Below are 22,023 nucleotides of genomic sequence, written 5' to 3'. Positions count from 1 at the left end.
TGGATTTATGGTCGGTATTTTGAGTCTGTATTTGATAAGGTGGGGCAGTCAATGTCCCATCTTTTCTTCCTTTTCCTTCTTACACATTCCCTCAGCTTCTATCCAGGTGAACTTAAAAATTGATAGTATTTACATTCCATTTTGTAACCTTAATGAGGGCTCTTACACTTTTTACTATTGGTTGACTGCAAAAGCTGAACAAGAATAATAGCATTTTTATATGGTGTAACTATGCACGTATTTTTCACAGTAGAGGCAAGTTTACAATGGCTAGGATTTTGTTTCTTTTCCCTCTAGTCATAGTTAGGATCCCTTCCGTAAGGATCTTGGGAGAGAATGCCAAAATGAATTCTCTTTCTTATATTCTACTAATTGGTCAAAATGATGCTGCCTTTTATAGTTTTTTCTTTTGGAGAAAGAAGCATATGCTTTCTTCATTATTCCCTCATTCTTTCTGGCTATTCTTTTTTTTTTTTTTTTTAAGATTTTATTTTTAAGTAATCTTTACATCCAACATAGGGCTTGAGCTTACAACCCCAAGATCAGGAGTTGGACACTACCGACTGAGCCAGCCAGGTGCCCCTCTTTCTGGCTATCCTTGAAGTCTATTTTTTTTTTTGATTGTCTTTTTGTTCCAGTGTTGACTTTTGCTTCATACTTGGATTATGATTCTTTTGTACCTTTACCTCTCTTCCCCAACACCTTCAAAATAGCTTCCTCCCCTCCACCCTTGTCTGCTCCTTTATTTTGTCCTCAGTCGTACTCTTAGTCATACTGTCTATGCTACAGAATTCTTCTTTCCTGGAGAGTGCCTTCTTGGAGACCTCCACTCTTCTAGCCCAGTCTGGACTGGTTGTTCCCTAGACTTGCCAAACAACTGGCCTACTAGAATTCTCTTTCATGGCTCTGCCGGGTCGGGTCTATTATCTCTTAAATCTCATGTTTTATGCTTTCTTGGTTTTCATTCTTGTTTTCCTGGTGCACATTCTAAAGTAATTTCCTTCGAGAGGATCATTAGAAATAAACTTCTGAGTCCCTATATGACTAAAATGCCTGTTTCTCTTCCCACACTTATGTTCCCAGGTGGTCCAGGGTTCACACTTTTTTGAGTACCAAGGTTCTAGGAGATAACCTCAACACTCTTTTCTTCAGGGCCAGTTTTTTCAATGTAATTTTTTCTTTGTCATGCCCCAGATTTTCCTTTGATGTTGGATGATTTTTGTTGCTGTTTCATATTTAAGATGAGGTTATAAGGGGCTTGTTTATTGATAGGCTCTTTTATGTGAGTAGATAGGGTGTTAGCTCTTACACTGGGAATCCTTGAAAACCAGTTTTGCTTTGGGGTGCCAACACCCAAACCTATCAGCTAAAGTTGGAAAAGAGCCTCAGATGTTGTTACTCCTTCCCCCACTCTCTTGTAGGAGAAACTCCTGACTCAAAGGAGTAAAAGAAGAATAGACAGTTTTCTATTACATAAGTAGACCTTGCCCTTCCCCCTCTCCCTTTTTAAAAATTGAAGTACAGCTGACACAATGTTACATTAGTTTCACGTGTACAAAATAAGTGATTTGAGTACTCTGTTATGTTGTGCTCACCACAAGTGTAGCTGCCATCTGTCACCATACAAATGCTATTAAAATACCATTGACTATATTCCCTATACCATACCTTTCATCTCTGTGACTTACTCATTCCAAACTGGAAGCGTGTTATCTCCCACTTCCCTTCACCCATTTTGCCCATACCTTAATCCCTTCCCCTCTGGCAACCATCAGTTTAGTTTGTTCTCTGTATTTATGGGTCTGTTTCTGTTTTGTTTGTTTATTTGTTTTGTTTAGATTTCCAGACATAAGTGAAATCATGCTATTTGTCTGACTTGTTTCACTTAGCTTCACTTGTTTCACTCTCTGGGTCCATCCATGTTTTCACAAATGGCTAGATCATTCTTTATGGCTGAGTGATATTCCATTGTATATATGTATGTATATATGCACATATATATCTTTATCCATTCATCTGTTGGTGGACACTTGGGTTGCTTCTTTATCTTGGCTATTGTAAATAATGCTGCAGTAAACATAGGGGTGTGTGTATCTTCTTAAATTGGTGTTTCTGTTTTCTTTGGGTAAATACCCAGTAGTGGAATTATTGGATCATATGGTATTTCTATTTTTAATTTTTTGAGAAATCTTTATACTGTTTTCCACAGTGGCTGCACCAGTTTAAATTCCTACCAGCAATGCATGAGGGTTTCTTTTTCTCCATATCCTTGCCAACACTTGTTATTTCTTGTCGTTTTGATTTTGGCCATTCTGACAGGTATGAGATGATATTTCATTATGGGTTTTGTTTTTTGTTTTTTGTTTTTTTTAATTTATTTGACAGAGAGAGGAATCACAAGTAGGCAGAGCAGCAGGCAGAGGGAGACGGAGAAGCAGGCTCTCCACTGAGCAGGGATCCCGATGCGGGGCTGTATCCCAGGACCCCAGGATCATGACCCAAGCCGAAGGCAGACGCTTAACCGACTGAGCCACCCAGACACCCCTCATTATGGTTTTGATTTGCATTTCCCTGATGATGAGTGATGTTGAGCATCTTTTCATGTGTCTCTGCCATCTGTATGTCTTTGGAAAAATGTCTATTCAGGTCCTCTGCCATTTTTAATTAGATTATTTGTTTTTTGATGTTGAGTTGCATAAGTTCTTTATATAGTTTGGATATTAACTCTTTATCGGATATATCATTCTTTTTTATATATATACATATATATATATGTATATATAAGAATACTTTCTTATATTCAGTAGGTTGTTTTGTTGTTTTGTTGATGATTTCCTTTGCTGTGCAGAAGCTTTTTATTTTGGTGTAGTCCCAGTAGCTTATTTTTTGCTTCTGTTTTCTTGCCTGAAGAGACATACCCAGTAAAATGTTGCTAAGTTTGGTGTCAGAGAAGTAGTGCTGGGGTGCTTGGGTGGCTCAGTCAATTGAGCGGCTGCCTTCGGCTTGGGTCGTGATCCCAGGGTCCTGGGATTGAGCCCTGAGTCGGGTTTCCTGCTCATCAGGAAGCCTGTTTCTCCCTCTCCCTGCTGTTCCCCCTGCTTGTGCACGCACGCTCGCTCTCTCTCTCAAATGAATAAATAAAATCTTAAAAAAAGAAACCTGCCTATGTTTTCTTCCAGTTTTATGGTTTCATGTTTTACATTTAGATCTTTATATTGAGTTTATTTTTGTGTGTGGTGTTATAAAGTGGTCCAGTTTCATTTTGCATATAGGTGTCCAGTTTTCCCAGCACCATTTATTGTAGATTGACCATATAAACGTGGGTTTATTTCTGGATTCTCTGTTCCATTGATCTGTGTGTCTGTTTTTGTGCTATTACTTTACTATTTTGATGATTATAGCTTGGTGGTATATCTTTTTCTTTCTTTCTTTTTTTTTTTTTTTTTAAAGATTTTATTCATTTGTCAGAGAGCACATGCACAGGCAGGGGGAGCTTCAGGCAGAGGGAGAAGCAGGCTCCCTGCTGAGCAGGGAGCCCATTGTAGGACTCAATCCCAGGATGCCATCCGAGGATGCTGGAATTCTTCTTTGGTACTGTCTTTGTCTGGTTCTGGTATCAGGATAATGCTGGCCTTGTAGAGTGTATTTGGACGTTTTCCTTCTTGTTGTATTTTTTGGAATAGTTTGAGGAGAATAGGTATTAACTCTTTAAATGTTTGGTGGAATTCACTTGTGAATTAGTCTGGTCCTGGACTTTTGTTTGTTGGGAGTTTTTTGATTACTGATTCAATGTTGTTACTAGGAATCAGTCTACTCAGATTTTCTATTTCTTCCTGATTCAGTTTTGGAAGATTGTATATTTCTAGGAATTTATCCATTTTCTTCTAGATTGTCCAATTTGTTGGCATATAGTTCTTTATAGTAGCCTCTTACAATCATTTGTATATCTGTGGTGTTGGTTCTTCTCATTCTTTTCTGATTTTATTTATTTGGGTCTTTTCTCCTTTTGAGTCTCTCTAAAGGTTTATCAGTTTTGTTTGTCTTTACAAAGAACCAGCTTTTGGTTTCATTGATCTTTTCTTTTTTTTTTTTTGGTTTCTTACTTATTTCTGCTCTGATCTTTATTATTTCCTTTTTTCTGCTAACTTTGGGTTTGTTCTTTTTGTAGTTCCTTTAGGTGTAATGTTAGATTGTTTGAGATGCTTCTTGTTTCATGAGGCAGGCTCTATTGCTATAAATTTCCCTCTTACCAACTGCGTTTGCTACGTCCGAAAGATTTTGGACTGTTTTCATTGTCATTGGTCTCCGTGTATTTTTTAATTTCCTCTTTAATTTCTTCTTTGACCCATTGGTTGTTTAGTAGCATGGTGTTTAGTCTCCATGTGTTTGTGTTTTTTCTAGTTTTTCTTTCTTTTTTTCCTTTTATTTTAAAATTATTTTTAAAGATTTTATTTGAGAGAGAGCTTGAGAGCGAGTGTATGCAGGAGCTGGGGGGAGGGGCATAGGGAGAGGGAGGGCTGACACTGCTCCATCCCAGGACCCTGAGATCATGACCTGAGCTGACATCAGCACCTAACCAACTGAGCCACGCAGGTGCCCCTCTAGTTATTTTCTTATAGTTGAGTTATAGTTTTATACTGTTGTGGTCAGAAAAGATGCATGATACGATTTCAGTCTTAAATTTACTGAGACTTGTTTTGTAGCCTAATGTGTGATCCATCCTGGGAGTGTTTCACGTGTACTTGAAAAGAATGTATATTCTGTTATAGGATGGAATGTTCTGTATATATTCTGTTAAGTCCATTCAGTCTAATGTGTCATTCACAGACACCATTTCCTTATTGATTTTTTTTTTTTTTTTTTTTGCCTGGATGATCTATCAATTGATGTTAAGTGGGGTGTTCAGGTTCCCTGCTATTGTTGTATTATTGTATTACTGTCAATTTCTCCCTCTGTGTTGTTAATATTTGCTTTATTTAGGTGTTCCAGTGTTGGGTACATAGATATTTACAATTGTTACATCCCCTTTTTGTATTGATCCTTTTATCATTAGGTAATGCCCCCTCTTTGTCTCTTGCTACAGTATTTGTTTTGAGGTCTGTTTTATCTCATATAAGTATTTGTCTAATACAAGTATTCCTGCTCTGTTTTTTTCCCCCCTGCTTCCATCTGCATAGAGTATCTTTTTCCATCCCATCACTTTCAGTCTGTATGTGTCTTTAGGTCTCAAGTGAGCCTTTTGTAAGCAGCCTAGTGCTGGGATTTGTTTTTTGTCTGTTCTGTCACTCTGTGTCCTTTGGAGCATTTAGACCATTTACATTTAAAGTAATTGTCGATGGAATACTACTCAGCCATCAAAAAATGAAATCTTGCCATTTGCAAAGACATGGATAGAACTAGAGGGTATTATGCTAAGTGAAATAAGTCAATCAGAGAAAGACAATTACCATATGATTTCATTCATATGTGGAATTTAAGAAACAAAACAGGATCATAGGGGAAGGGAGGGAAAAATAAAACAAGATGAAATCAGAGAGGGAGATAAACCATAAGAGATTCTCAATCATAGGAAACAAACTGAGGGTTGCTGGAGGGGAGGGGGTTGGGGATGGGGTAACTGGGTGATGGACATGAAGGAGGGCTTGTGATGTAATGAATACTGGGTGTTATATAAGACTGATGAATCACTGAACTCTACCTCTGAAATTAATAATACACTATATGTTAATTGAATTTAAATAAAAAATCTGAAAAAATTATTAATAGGTGTGTATTTATTGCCATTTTGTTAATTGCTTTCCAGTTGTTATGTAGTTCTTCTCTGTTCCTTTCTTCTTCTCTTGCTCTTTCCTTGTATTGAGGACTTTATTTGGTGTTATACTTGGTTTTGTTTGTTCTTATTTTTTGTGTATCTATTACAGGTTTTTGGTTTGTAGTTACCGTGGGATTCATATGTAATATCCTAAATAAATAGCAAACTTAAGTTGGTCACTTAAGTTTGAACACATTCTAAAAGAATTTCATTTTTACCACCCCTCCATGTTTTATGTATACATTGTCATGTTTTGTCTTTTTGTTTTGTGAGTCCCCCTAACTAATATTTTAGATATAATTGATTTGACTACTTTTGTCTTTCAACTTTCATACTAGTTTTATAAGTGATTGCTCTACTACCTTATGTATGTTTGCTTTTACTCATGAAATTTTTTCCTTTCATAATTTTCTTTTAGTTATGGCTTTTTCTTTTTCACTTAAAGAAGTCTCTAGCATTCTTTAAGGCTGGTTTTGGTGATGAACTCCTTTCATTTTTGTGTTATCTCTTCTTCAATTCTGAATGATAATTTGCCAGAGTGATCATTCTTGGTTGTGGATTTTTTTCCTTTCAGCATTTTGAATACGTCATGCCACTTGTTTCTGGCCTGCAGAGTTTTTGCTGAAAAATTAGCTGATAGCCTTGTGGGGTTTCCCTTGTACATAAGTGTTTTGCTCTTTCTGCTTTTAAAATTCTTTTATTTTTAATTTTTGACATTTTAATCATGGTGTGGGACTCCTATAATGCAAATTTTGTTCACTTGATGTTATCCGAGAGATCCCATAACCTATTCTCTTTCTCTCTCTCTCTTTTTTTTTTTTTAAACTGTTGAGCTTGGGTGCTTTCCATTGTGTTTTCCAGCATGCTGCTTCTGCATTTTCTAATCTGTTGATTCCCTCTAGTGTACTTTTCATTTCAGTTATTATATTCCTCAACTGTATTTTTTTTTTTTTTCATATTTTCTCTCTCTTTGTTGAAATTTTTACTGAGTTCCTCCACTCTTCTCTCCAGTCTGGTGAGCATGACTATTACTTTGAAGTCTTTGTCAGGTAGATTGGTTATCTCCGTTTCATTTAGCTCTTTCTGTGAGGTTTTGTCTGTTTGTTTGGAGCATATTCCTGTCTCCTCATTTTGCTTGACTTTCTTTGTGTGTTTCTATGAATTGGGTAGAACAGCTACTTCTAAACTTGAGGGGAATGGTCTTGTGTATGGTTGTTCCCTTTGTAGACTGTGTGTGCCCAGTGACTTTTACTGGCTGGAGCTTTGGCTAGCGTGGGCTAGGGGTCCTGGGGCACTCTGTGCTGGGACTGCCCTGGTGGGATGTCTGTAGCTGAATTGGGCATGGGCCAGGGTGGTCCCAGAGCTCTCTGCATAGAGTGTTCCCTGGCAGGACAGCTGAAACTGAAGTGACTGGAAGCAGAGGGAGTCCTGGGGTTCTTCGTGCATAGGCACTCTAGCAGGATCACTAAAGCTGAAGTAGGCAGTGAGTGGGGTGGTCTGAGGCTCTCTGCACGGAGGTATGCTGGCAGGATTCCTGAAATTGAAATAGGTGCAAGGTGGGCTGGCCTGGGATGGCCCATGCAGAGGTGCCCTGGCTGGATGGCTGGAGCTGAGGCTGGGCACAAGTGTGTGTGTGTGGGGGCTGTCTCAGGGCGTTCTGTGCAGCAGGTTCCCTGGCAGGGTGGTTGGAGCTGAGGTGGGTGTAGGCTGGCGATTCCTGGGGTGCTATGTGCAGGGGGTGCCCTGGCATGATTCTCCTTTTTTTTTTAGATTTAATTTATTTATTTGAGATAGAATGAGCGAGAGAGAGAACACAAGCAGGGGGAGCAGCAGGCAGAGGGAGAAGCAGGCTCCCCACTGAGCAGGGCGCCTGATGTGGGACTCCAGGATCATGACCTGAGCCGAAGGCAGCCACTCAACTGACTGAGCCACTCAGGCACCCTGTTTCTCCTTTTTTAAAAGTCCTATTTCTTATTCCCATTTCCAGCTTACCTTTCTTCACTTGAGGCTTTTCTGAATTGGATGGGAATGAGATTGAATTTCTTTGTCCTATGTACTTTCTTACCACATTTTAGGTTGTGGTTAGTGTCTAGAAACTTAACTAGAAATGAAAATTTTTGGTTAAAGATATAGTAGGTTGTATGCAAACATCGATTCCACTAAAAGAGTAAAGTTTAAAACAAACTTGAATATATAAAGCCACAGGGAAAGGAAGAATGGGTGAAAGGATGAGCAAGAAAATTTGGTAACTAAAAGGGAATGTATATATAACTTAGCAGACGTAATAGACCCGAATGAGAGACTAGTGTAATAGTGTCAATCTACTCTAGAATAAGAGCATATTGAAAAATGGCAGAACTGAATTTATATATCCTATAAACATACTGAAAACCCTCAGCCTTCTTCCCTTGCTCAGCTCCTAGAACATGGCAGAGCTTGGCCTTTACCCTCCAGGTCCAAGATGGGAAGAATCTTTAGGTGATCGGACTAACTCATGAGGATAGATCTAAAGATACTGACATTGGTGGTTCCTCAGTTAAATGGCTCAGCCTGATGACTTACTTTAAATGGTTCCTGATAGGGACGCCTGGGTGGCTCAGTAGATTAAGCATCTGCCTTTGGCTCAGGTCATGATCCCAAGGTCCTGGGATCCAGCCCTGCATCAGGCTCCCTGCTCAGTGGGGAGTCCGCTTCTACCTCTCCCTCTGCCTGCTGCTCCCCCAGCTGTGCTCTCTTGCTCTCTCTCTCTCGCTCTCTCTCTCTCTCTGGCAAATAAATAAATAAAATCTTTAAAAAAAATTAATAAATGGTGCCTGATAGTTTGACAACCTTCCTAAATAGCTTTGTGGTCTGTCACTTAAATGTGAACATCTGAATAGGCCTCTTAACATGAAAGGTAGAGCTTAAAACTAAAAGAAAAAAGAGCAACTGGGAAGAATCAAACTATGCAGGTAGAGAAAACTTAAAAAAAAAAACCCATATTGATCTCCTTAGAGAGGTAGAGTTTTACAATCATTGAATAACAGGATAATCTATAAAAGCATAATTTAAACAGTTAAAACTAGCATTTGGAAATTAAAAATATGAGAGCAAAACCAAAAATCTTAATAGATGGTTTGCAAAATAAAGTTGAGAATGTTTCTCAGAAGGTGGGGGTGAGGCGAGGAATCAGAGGTAGGAAATACCAGAGGAGAGTAAAGAATCATGAGGATCAGTCCATGAGGTCCTTCAGCACTGAGGGATGTGAGTTTCCAAATAGGCAAGGTCCATTGAATGGCCAGTGCAGTAGATAAAAAATAGACAACTGGGAAATTTCAGAACACTGGGGACAGAAGGAAAAACCTGAAATCTTCCAGATTGAAAAAAATATGCCAAAGGAATCCGAATGGCTTCAGTCAGTATCAAAATTGGAGGCTGGCAGGAGACAGCACTGTCTTCAAAATTATGAAGGAAAATGATTTTCAACCTAGAATTCTTTATCTAGCCTAATTGTTAAATATGAGGATAAAGATACTTTGAGATACAGAATGTATCCGTATTTATCTCCCTTGCATTTTTCCTCCAGAAGGTTTGGGAGGATATACTTCAAAGGAAAGAAGAAAGAAAATTGAGGAGAAAGACAGGATACAAGAAACATGAAATCTAATAGGATAGAGGCCTAGGGAACCATGGGATGCCGGTGAAAGGACAGCATAGGATGATAGGTGTGTATCAGGTGTAGATGACAACTACCTCAGATTGGAACAGATCAGAAGGCTCAAGGATATTCTTCAAGATGAAATGGTGTGTTTGAATTAATATCTGAGAAAAAAATTTAGGAAACTAGTGGAAGATTGAATTAGTGACAGGTATGATAGAGAACACAAAGTAAATGCAATGATAAGACATCTATTAATTATGGGAAGAACGAAGGATTGTGCAGGAAAGGAAAAGTAATCCTAGCTTACCACGTAGCTTAGTTGTGAATTGCATTTACAGAGTCATAGTAATGTAAAGACTGAATGCTGATCTAACTCTGTGGTTATCAGTGGGAGTGATTTTTGCTCCCCTCAGGGAACATTTGGTAATATCTGGAGATCTTTTTGTTGTTACACCTTGGTGGGGAGTGCTGTTGACATCTAATAGGTAGAGGCTAGGGTTGCTGCTGGACATCATCCAGTACACAGGAAAGCTCCTCTCAACATAGGTACCTTCTTCAAAATGTCAGTAGTGCTGAAGCAGACAACCTCACCAAAACTGATAGAATTTTGTTGGGTGGGTGGAGAGATGAGAAGGCTATGTAGAATGGGAGTGGGAATAGAGTGAATTCCATAATGGAAATAATGCCCCAAACTGAGAAAATAAATACCAGAGTTTATTTTAGAGATGTGTTAAGTAAAATAAAATCAGACAAAAGGAGGTTAGTTTTTTTGTATTGCTGTTCTGTTTTACCACCCACTGGCCATTCTGAGACTTGGGCATTGGTCTGTCTCAGAGTTCAGCTCACAATGTTCGTGGTGTGTTGTTCGTAGTCTAATCTGAACTTGTGTAGCTTGGGGTTGAGCCTTAGTTCATAAATAATTTCTCAGGACCATTTTCCTGAGCTGCTTCTCTTTTGCTATCTTCCTGCTACTAATTGGCTCTTTAGGTCTGTCCTTTTGGGTTCTATAGCCAGAGAGCCACTCTGGCACACACTTCACGTGTTCACTGAGACCGAGCAACTGGAGGTTAGAAGAATAAAAGCAGTGGAGATTGGCCCTACTCTCTTGGGACCACACAGTTCTTATGATTCAAGAGGAAGTTTCCTGTCCCTTAGAGTTTTAGCCTCTGTGGGTCTCTGTTAAAGCCACTGTTGCAGCCACCTCTAACCATGATGGCATTGCTTGGGGGCTGGGGCATAGGAGAAAGGAGAAAAGAAATGAAGAATTTTCCCCACTATCTCCAAGTCTTAGGAGATCTGCTTAGACTCCTCTCTCAACCCTTGAGGCAAAACTAGAAGGTTTCTGGGGCTCTCTCTGTCCCTGCTGGTGCTCACTTCCAAACCCCAGTCCAGCCAGGCGACACTGGAGGGTGGAAAAATGGTAAATTCACTTCGAATACTGTCTTCCCCAGTCTTCCTGCTACCGTTTACTTTTCACAGTCCTCAAATAGCTGCTCTATGCATTTTGTTAAGGTTTTAATAGCTGCATTTTATGGGAGGGAGAGAGTGGAGTGTTTGTTTCATCTAACCAGACTAGGAACCTATGTAAGCATTTAAAAGATAAATTATGACTATCAGTATGTCACTTTCAATGTATATGTCAAACAGTTTGCTAGACTATGGGAATAAAAATACACAAAGATAGAGTACATTATCTCAATGAACTAATTTGGAGGAGTTTGTGGACAATAATAGTAAAAGCCACATGATTGTAAAGGAGTGGGAGTCTGAGAGAGTGTAAATCTGTTCAGAGGAGGCTGGTGTATCTACATAGGAGAGTAGTGTTAGTCATGAAGGACAAATTAGGAATTTGCTAGATGGACAAGGGAAAGGAAGTATATATAGTATATGGACGATAGTTTAGGACATTTCCAAGAATTTGGTATCACTGGGTATAAAGAACTCATTGAGCAATCTTAGAGGTTGTGCAGGTGAGCAGGGACTGGATCTCGAATGCCATGTAGAAGAGTTTTGATTTTTGTATCTTAGCTAATGCCATCAGAGTTTCATGTTACACATTTTATTCTTAGTATATGTGCTGTTTAAGCTCCCTTTCCCCATAGTTTTTCTATACTGAAATGTAGGTTATTGTACCTATTTGTCTTACCATTTACATATTCATTCCCCTATTGGAATGTTACATTTTTATAATTTAAAAGCATGTTTTTGAGGTTGATTTGAAACTTGGAAACCACCAAGAACATTTGCTAGTGAATAGTGTGAGTGATCAAGCTGGGTGATACTAATTTTTAATTTTTTTAAAATAACTCAAAAAACCAATGGATTTCTTTTATGTAGTTCAGTCTGTCTCTTGAGGTCATTACCAAAAAAGGCTATGCAGTGGAAGAAGCAATTGGTAGTTGCTTAATGAGTGCTGAAAATCCCGTTCACTTAGATATTTAAATTCTGACTTGTTGCACAAAGAGGGGTTCGTTATCTCAATCACATACAAATAATAAAGAGTGTACATTTATACTATATATATAAACTATTTCTCCAGCTCCCTTCAAATGTATTTGGAAAAGACAATTTAGGATTTTAAAAAGTGAATATACTTTATTTTGAACTCAGGTTCTGCAGATGAGGTTATTTGAGAAGTCTAGTCTATTAATGAACAGTTGATTTCTTTAATGTCTCTTTGTAATACTCTAAATGTGGAGATTAAGCAGCTAACATCTTTCCTGTTTGAATGAATGAATATATTTGTATATATTCTTAGAAGGCCTTTTAAAAAAATTTGATTATAGGGGAGATACCTGTGGTAAACTGTTTTCCCAGCCTCCTCTTCCCTGTGCAGCATTGGTGTCATAGTGGTGAGCATAGCTGCTTTCCAGACTCCTCTTCCTCTAGTAATTTTCCCCAGATTTTGCTTCCTTGATCAGCTCTGCTCTTGGGCCCTTTTTTATGTTGGTGGGTCAGGGGTGAAGCAGTTAAGTAGGTTAAAATCATTACCATTTGTAAATGTAATTTTAACATGTTTTTTGTTTTTGACAGCCGATTTATTTTGCATATTCCCAGCGAGGAAAGAGACAATGCTATCCGAGTGTGTTTTCAGATTGAACTTGCCCATTGGTTTTACTTGGATTTCTACATGCAGAACACACCAGGATTACCTCAGTGTGGGATAAGAGACTTTGCTAAAGCTGATATCCTTTTTATAATTATAATGACTGTCTTTCATTATTGCTAATAACATATTTTAGCACAGATTTCCTTTTGATCGTCTTTGAGATTTAAAACTTATTAGGTAAACATACTTGATTTCTAAAAATTGTCATATATGAGTAGTAGGCAGAACTTAATACTATTTTTATTTTTATGTAGAGGACCCCTTGAATATGCACTGATGATTAGAATTAAATTTTATTTTCTCTTTCAGAAATAACTAGCCTATTTCTAGAACTGATCTGTTATTTTTACTTTCTTCTTGCTGTTCCATTTAATCAGATCTTTAATCAGATCACTACCTTTCTGGGATAGAAATTCTTAAATAATTATTGAATACTTCATATGTTAAAAGCAGTGTTTTTAGTTTTGTGGCAAATACAAAGAAGTCTTTGCTTTTGAAGTTTTTTTTTCCTCTTTACAAATAAGACAAGCTTGTCAGTTTATCAGTTACAAAGGATACACTTGGAAATTTAAGATTATTATTATAATTATTTTTAAAGATTGATTAGCGTGCATGAGTGGGGGAGGGGCAAAAGGAGAGGGGGGAAAATCTTAAGCAGACTCCCTGCTGAGTGCAGAGCCTGACACGGGGCTCACCTCTGGCTGGATCCCATGATCTGAGCTAAAAATCAGGAGTTGGATGCTCAACCGACTGAGCCACTCAGGTGCCCCCAAAATTTAAGATTATAAAAGAAACTATGTCACAAGGCAAAAAAATCGATGAATTGCTAATAATTCTAGTATTAAATGTTTTTAGAATTTAGAGATTTTTTTTTTTTAGGCAAAGCTATATTTGTAAGGGAATACAGGACTTTATAAAGAGACAGGAGTGGGGAGTATGTTCCACATAAAGAAAAGGATTGAGCAAAATTAGAGGGTTGGAAAAGATAAGGGATATCTTGGGAAATAAATTAGTTTGTATTGAGCAGACAGTTCTTATGGGGATACAGTAGGAAGTAGAGATGGCAGGTATATAGGGGGGATTTGTGGGTTCTTAAATCTTGAGCCAAAGTGGTTTTTATCCTGTAGGTCATTGTTTTTAACTATGAATCATGTATTCAAAAGCAGTTATACCCACAAATTCACTGTACTCTGCTAGAATTGGAATAAGAATGAAAACAACCCTTGTACTCAGCTCCCTATAATTTTCCTTGAGCTCCATGAAATAAGGACCCCCCCCCCCACCCGCCCAGGTCACTGTAGAAAATGGACTGAAACACTGTTTGTTCTAGACAACTGTTAGCCATAAAACATTTTTGAGCAAGGCTAAGGAATATTATGCAAATCATTTGAAAATAGTATTCAAGAAGACTTACTTGGCAGGATAGTTTAAACCATAGGATGGGCTGTCAAATTACTTGAGATCGTAGCAATAAGGTCCTAAGCCATAGTAGAGGGACTACAAAGAAAAGACTGAAGAGACATGTCAGTGGCAGAAATGATCAAGCTGTTTGATTAAATATGAAGAAGTAAATGAGGAATCAGGGGGAATAGAAGTTCTATTGAACATTATCTTTGTTAAAGTCTTGGTCATAGATTTCTGTGGAGAAATCATGGATGACTTGGCTTTTAAGAAGCTATAATTTAGGTATAGAGACATGATCAAAACAGGCAGATCCTCTTTGATCTATTTTGCACAGACAGCCTTCTACCATAGCAACTTTACATACTTTGGGGTTCTGGATAAAATTTTGTGTGTGTATGCACATGAATTTTAAACTTCCCTTGCTATTAAGAAAATAAACTTTTGTTTTAGTTATGTTTAATTTCAGTTGTATGGAGAAAAAGCTTTTATTGCTGATGTGATTTCATTAAATAAGTGAGTGCTTACTTGATGTCAGGCATTATGTAGTGAATAATGTGGATTTGGTCCCTATTTTCAAGAAGATGAAAGGAAATTGTTAGTGCAGTATGGTAAGTTATGATAGGGTACTGAAGGGCATAGAGTAAAAGTTAATAGCATGAGTTCTGGAGCCACATTCCTTGGGTTAGCATCCCATCTTTGCCATTTACTTGCCATGGAAGCTTGGGCAAATTGTGGATCTTTTCTGTTAAGAATTTTCTTTTTTTATAAGTTGTGTGTAGTCTTGTGATTTGTTTTCAGTACTCCGCAAGGTGGGTATAGAACCGGGCATGCTGGGTTGAAGTTTAGCTAGGGAGCTATGTTCAGAGAACAATGGGGCAAAGGGATTTTGGATATTGCTAAGAGGTTGATTAAAGTGGTGGGCCGTATTGTTTGGGGAAGAAAAAAAAGCAGCAGGGTGTTAATGCAGAGAAAGGAATACAAAGATTGATGTAGAGTAGTGGTACAGTGTGAGTAATTAGAAGAATGCAGTAGAAGATTATGGTCATGACATTTTGTTTCCGACCAAATTGCTGGAATAGTTACAGTGATAGCAAGGTCTAGAATGTTGCTGTGGGAATTGGGCTGAGAAGTAGGAATGGATAGGACAAGGAATACAAGGAACTGAGGCTAGAGCTTGAGATGAGTTGTCCATGAGGAAATTTGTATCATCCAAGATAATGGTAGGAACTTGGAGGGAGATTACTGTCTAAATGATTGTTTATACCTAGAGCAGATTTTTCATGTTTATGCAAAAATGTTAGTATAAAAAGAGAAGGTAAAAAAAAAAATACTGGATTTTTTTTTTTTTTTAAAGAATGTATGTAATACAAGTGGACATGTGCTTCAAATTCTTTAATCAGTGTAACCTATTTTTTAGAACTACGGTTGACCCTCAAACAATATGGGGGTTAGGGGTCCTGACCTTCCTTGTAATAAAAAGTGTGTATAACTTTTGACTCCCCAAAACTTAACTGCTAATAGTCTTCTGTTGACTAGGAACCTTACCAATAAAATAGTTGATTAACTCCTGTTTTGCACATGACATGTATTATATACTGTATTCTCACAATAAAGTAAGCTAGAGAAAAGAAAATGTTATTAAAACCATAAGGAAGAAGAAATACATTTACAGTTTTGTACTGTACTTACTGGAAAAAAATCTGCATATAAGTGGACCCATGTAATTCAAACCCATATTGTTCAAGTGTCAACTGTACTGTGTAAAGGCCTAGTAACTCAGATTCAAGACTCAAAATAATTTGGGGTTTAAGAAAATACAATAGTCAAGAATTTTAGTAAAAATTAGAAATGATAACATTAGTGCGTCTTAAAGGATTTTTTGAATTAAATACCTTATCTCATTAAATAAAAATGGTATTTAAAAAGTTTCCATTCCCATGTTTGAGTTGAATTACTTTTTTTTTTTTTTTTTAAGATTTTGTTTATCTGAGAGAGAGAGAGCACGAACAGGGGGGAGGGGCAGAGGAAGAGGGAGAAGCCGGCTCCCCACTGAGCATGGAGCCCAAGGAGGGGGGGCTCTAGCCCAGGACCCCAGGATCATGACCTGAGCTGAAGGCGGACACTCAGAGTGAGCCACCCAGGCGCCCCTGAATTGAATTACTTTTATGTACTATTAAGTATGGAGGATGATGGAAAGTTGTCATTGGGGAAATTGATATCATGTTGGACTGGGGTTCTGTTACTTGCTAATTGTGTGGACTTGAGCAAGTTTTTTTTTTGTTGTTGTTTTTTAAGATTTTATTTATTTATTTGTCAGAGAGAGAGAGGCAGGCAGCGGGAGATGCAGGTTCACCACTGAGCAAGGAGCCTGATGCGGGACTCCATCCCAGGACCCTGGGATTATCACCCAATCCGAAGGCAGATGCTTAACCAACCAAGCCACACCGGCATCCCCTTGAGCAAATATTTAACAGGTTCTTTTCAGTGTTAATTCCAAGTATATCTTGAACTGTAGTTGGATGGTTCAGTCAACTCATTTTGTGGTGGTTTTCAGGTAGAAATAATGGGAAAATGAAGAATGTAAATGATTTCCAAAATTAAGTCAGTTCATTTATAATTTCTCTTGTTAAATCTTTCTCCACTGCTTTGTGGAGACAGTGATGTACCTTGAGATTATTAGGAACATTGTAAATAAAAGAAAGAGGAATAACTGGATAAGTATCCTACTCTCTGAACTGTTAGGAGTTATCTCTGCTCCTGGTGTATTTTTATGTTTTCCTCTGGTAAAGCTTTTTTTTTTTTTTTTAAAGATTTATTTATTTATTTGACGAGAGAGAGAGACACAGCGAGAGGGAACACAAGCAGGGAGAGTGGGAGAAGGAGAAGCAGGCTTCCCACCATGCAGGGCTCAATCCCAGGACCCTGGGATCTTGACCTGAGCCAAAGGCAGATGTTTAACGACTGAGCCACCCAGGCACCCCTGGTAAAGCTTTTAATGGAAGAAATAAACATTTATTTAAAATTTATATGTAGATTCACAAAAACCTGTGATGATTGTAAAACACATAAGGGGTTTTAGTAAACATTTTTTTTTTTTTAAGATTTTATTTATTGAAAGAGATACAGCAAGAGAGGGAACACAAGCAGGGGGAGTGAGAGAGGGAGAAGCAGGCTCCCCGCTGAGCAGGGAGCCCGATGCGGGGCTTGATCCTAGGACCCTGAGATCATGACCCGAGCCGAAGGCAGACGCTTAACAACTGAGCCACCCAGGCACCCCTTTAGTAAACATTTAAAGCCAGACTATTATTGGGAAGTACCTTTCCACAATGTTAGCAAGCCCGTAGAGAATTGTAGGGCTTCATGGAATGGTTGATGTTGTATCCAAACTTTATTCCTTTTTTCTCTCTTCCCCAATTGAAAGCATTATATTGAGATTATATTAATTATATTGAGGTTAACCTAGTGCCTGTCTTAATTACAGTGTTGTCATAGATGGTTGACTTCTTTGGGCTCTTTGAAGGCCTCTGTAGTTTTTACTACAAATATAAAACCAAAATAAAATTTTAAATATAAAGCTTATAGAACTTAAAATGTTTTTTTTTAAACCAACTAGCTGCCAGTCACAACGTGAATATAATGCTTCTTTGAGGATATTTTGATGTGCCTGTACTACCAGTTTTTGCACCACCTTTCTTTTCTATATCTGTTAAGAAACCTTTTTTATATTGTGCTGGGATATCATTTGACCCTAATGCATCATTTGTGTATTAGCTTTCTTCTGTTTTTGGTAGCCCACAGCAGCTAAAGTAGTACTAGTATCAGTATGGTCTCTGAAATCAAGTTGTAGTACTTGATATATGTGGTCATCCAAATGATTGAAAATATGCTCATATTACATGTTTTTAGGTTAACATCAAAATAAAAACACAGAATATATGTTTTCATAGAGGACTTGAGGACCCTTAAGAATATGTCCTTGGTTTGAGAAACACTCATAAATTATAATTTTTCTCATATTTTTCATAATGAACAGTGTTATAGTGATGAGGCATTTGATAACATGGAGAATTGGAAGCCTGAGCATATACTTTACAGGTTTAGGTTTTATTTACTTAAAAAATAAGTTTTTACACTGCCCAGTATGGGGGGGGGGGCATGCCCAGTTTCTTTTGAAAGAAGCTATTCTTTCCTTAATGCCCAGATTTATCTTTCTCTGTAATTTTTTTTTTTAAGATTTTATTTATTTTTGAGAGTTAACAATGACTTGTTCAGGAGAAAACAAATGTGGGGAAAAAAGCAAGGAAGAACTTAGGTGAAGACTTGAGTAATTTAATATAAAATTCATAGTTGATTTAAATAGGTTTCTGTCTGTATATAATAAGTACTCAAGCTGTATTTAGAGAGAAAAGAGCTTCCTTAACACTATGTATACTCTTCAGTCATTGTCCATTTTTGCTGCCTCAAGGTGAAGATGTGGAAAAAATTTTGGATGAATGGAAGGAATATAAAATGGGAGTACCAACCTATGGTGCAATTATTCTTGATGAGACACTTGAAAATGTGAGTGTAATAAAAGATTTTTAGTGCAATGATCAGCTGTTTTCATCTCATTAGTAAAATTTTTGTGTTATTTTGTTCTGAACTGAGGTTTTAAAATAGACTTCTATTGCTAAAAGGCCAAATTTTGCATATTTTGTCTGCATTCTGGGTCTTACTATTTTATACTTGTATGACTTATTGAAAAAAAAAGTCATTTAATTGTTGAAGAAGTACTTTAAAATGGTCAGAATGCCTTTCTCCACACTAGTAGTAGTATAGTCAGACTCTTGGAAGATATTAAAACCAAGTACTGTATAAAATTATTGGTGATGACAGTTACTTGAAGTAAGGAGAAAGACACCTTTGACATTTAGAAAGGAGTGTGGGAAAGGAGGGCAAGTTTTACTTTTACCTCTGCTCGTTTTTATAGGTACTACTGGTTCAGGGGTATCTAGCAAAATCAGGCTGGGGATTTCCAAAAGGAAAAGTAAATAAAGAAGAAGCTCCTCATGATTGTGCTGCTAGAGAGGTGAGTTACTGCAGTTTGAAACCTAGTAACATTTGGTGATTATGCTTTGAGTGTGCTTTTTTAGCCATGGAGATTTATTGTTTGGACCATCTAATCCTCTTTCTAAAACTTGACTGCATGAAATAACTTATCTTTTATAGTGATTCTTTTGTCCATATCTCTCTATCATTCTTCCCTTAGTTTGTTTCCATTTTCTTTTTTGCCCATTTTTAATTGTTATCTCTAACTCCTTTCTATTTTGATGATATATTCTCTACCTTTGTTTTTTTTAGATGGATTTATAATTGGTAAAACATTTTGGCAATTACAGTGCTTGTTTTATGTTTATAGTCTTGGCTTCCAGACAAGTACACAATTTTGGCTTTCTTAAGAAATTTACATTTGTTGCTCAGAACCTTCTCTAGCTTCATATTGCCTATAAGATGAAGTTTAATTCTTTTAAGTATTGAAACTCCTATCCCTTATCCCTGTCCTTTAGGGATAGCAAAATTTAGCTATCCCTAAATTTATTTGCCTTTATTCTCAGTCAAGAGAATTTATTCTCTGTCTCTGAATTTGACTGCTTTGTTTCAGCCTCTAAACTTTGCTTATATTATTTCCCTAACTGGAAAGTTCTCTCTTCTTCCTGCCTATTCAAATCCTATCTAGACCCAGCTCAAAATATCTTTTTTCCTGAAGGATTGCCACCAACTAGCTCTGTATCCAGCACCTGAGTTCATACACTGTTATTAAAATACCATTGGCTATTTTCCCTATACTCTACCTTTCATCCCTGTGAGTTATTCATTCCATAATTGGAAGTCTGTACTTCCCACTCCTCTTCATCCATTTTGCCCATCACCTAACCCCCTCCCCTGTGGCAACCATCAGTTCTGTATTTATGGCTCTGTTTCTGCTTTTTGTTTGTTTTTTTTAGATTCCACATATAAGTGAAATCATATGGTAATGTCTTTCTCTGTCTGACTTATTTCACCTAACATGATACCTTCTAGATCCTATCCATGTTGTTGCAAATGGCAAGATCTCATTCTTTTTTATGGCTGAGTGATATTCGTGTGTGTGTGTGTGTGTGTGTGTGTGTGTACACACCATATCTTTATTCAGTCATCTGTCAGTGGATGCTGGGGTTGCTTCCATATCTTGGCTGTTGTAAATAGTGCTATAATAAACATAGGGGTGCGTATACCTTTTCAAATTAGTGTTTTTGTATTCTTTGGATAAAATACCTAGTAGTTAAATTACTGGATCATGTGGTATTATTATTTTTAATTTTTTAAGGAACCTCCATACTGTTTTGCACAATGGTGGCACCAGTTTGCATTCCCACCAACAGATGCATGGGGGTTTCTTTCTCCACATCCTCACCAGCACTTGTTATTTCTTGTCTTTTTGATTCTAGCCATTCTGTAGAGTGGATAATTTCTAAAGCTCATTCTTAATTAAAATTCCATTTATTTAAAAATTTAATCAGTGAGCTCTACCCTATAATAGTCTTGGAACTTTAATAAGTTATTGTCTAGACATTTGCTTGGCATTAATTATGTAGTACCTGTAATACATTGTGGACTGTATTCTTATTTATCAGTTCCTTGTCACTTACCACATTACATCTTACCCTTGAAATTTGAGATGTTGAGCTATAAAGAAGCATAATACAACGGAAAGAAAACTAGTCTAGGAGTTGAAAGATTTTTGTTCCGTTATACTTCTCATATATGTTAGTCAGTAGCCTAGAGGCTTTGGGTAAGTCACTTAATTTCTCTGTGAGATACAGATTTGTTAAGAAGAGTTACTTAAAGGGTTCATAACTAGAAGTATCTTTAAAATCTAAGGTGTTAGTGGTTAACTTTGAGATATTTTTGAGATGGCAATATGGATTTTGTGGCATATCTCATTTGGAACTGTTGCCTTATTTATTTATTTATTTATTTATTTTTGACTCATTTTTTCCTGCAGCAGTGTTCACCACCTGGTTTGAGTTTGGATGTAATTATTAGTGAGCGATAGTAATTAAAATTCTTACAAACTACTAGTAGTTATTTAACACAGAAAAACCATTAGTGGTTATTTGGAGTAGGATTTAAAAAATGATTAAAAGTGCTGCATTTTAAATTTAGTATGCAACAGCTTATCTAAGTAAGTGTTTTGAACAGCTTATAGACAAAGCCATTTTATACAGGTAAGTGAAGGTTTATTTATGCATACCTCTTAAAATTGAAAGCTGTTTAGGTAGTAGGTGAGAAATTGACACGTATTCTAAGCTTTCCCTTTCCTTTTTGTATATGGTAGGAGATGAAATGGAGTAGTTGTAAAGTCTCCCTTTTATGTCCTCAAACTTTGTGGTTCTCTTGCTCAAAAGGAAGGACAAAATAGAAATCATAGCATCCTACTTAGAGGAATTGATGTGTAGTTCTGTACATAGAGTTAGATTAGTCCTATAGCAGTAAGATAATTGTCTGGGTCCAGAAAAGACACTACAGGCTTGGATTAACAGGCTAAATTTGGACTAAATTTGGTGAGATCAGCTGTCTCTGTAATTGGATCTTTTTGAGGGAACTTGGAGGAAATCAAATATTTAAACTTGCAAAACTGAAGAGAAGTATCCCATGCCCAAGGGATTATCTACATCTACCACTAGAACCTTTCTTCTGACCAGTTTTATACACTATATTATAAAGAGGATGATGCAGAAATAAGGTATTGGGGGAGGGGATGGGAGGGAGGGGCAGAGGCAGTTAACCTGTGAGCTGAGGCACCCAGTTTTCACTTTAGTTTATCTTACTTGTTTGTTTTCTGCTCTGGGATACTAAGGTAAAGGATTGTCCGATTCATGTGGTGCTAATTTCAGTAATGATTATAGATCACCATAGTTTGTAAGAAAGTAAATAAAATTTATTAGGGCAGGGGGAGTGGGAGAATGGAGTGTAGATGATAGGATGTTATAGAGAATCTTGTGGGGAGGGATACAGCCATTACGGGAGATGATCATC

At 37.3% G+C, this 22,023-nt stretch overlaps 1 protein-coding gene across 8 annotated transcripts in view; it reads left to right on the top strand.

Annotated features, from left to right (window-relative positions):
* Positions 1 to 22,023, top strand: part of DCP2 (decapping mRNA 2) — a 113,343-nt gene that overhangs the window by 42,657 nt on the left and 48,663 nt on the right. For all 8 annotated transcript variants that reach the window (XR_013445645.1, XR_013445644.1, XR_013445643.1 and 5 more), the window contains 3 exons: positions 12,486 to 12,637; positions 18,398 to 18,525; positions 18,935 to 19,033. Coding sequence is in view for 5 of the 8 variants with exons in the window: in XM_036087355.2 (XP_035943248.1) it covers positions 12,486 to 12,637; positions 18,398 to 18,525; positions 18,935 to 19,033 (379 nt within the window). In the remaining 3 variants the exon portion in view is untranslated. The remainder of the gene's footprint in view (positions 1 to 12,485; positions 12,638 to 18,397; positions 18,526 to 18,934; positions 19,034 to 22,023) is intronic.

Source organism: Halichoerus grypus, chromosome 2 (genome assembly GCF_964656455.1).
Source record: "Halichoerus grypus chromosome 2, mHalGry1.hap1.1, whole genome shotgun sequence".
In the NCBI taxonomy this organism is placed as follows: Eukaryota; Metazoa; Chordata; class Mammalia; order Carnivora; family Phocidae; genus Halichoerus; species Halichoerus grypus.
Note: the sequence above shows the minus strand (reverse complement) of the source record. Positions and strands in the feature narration are given on the sequence as shown.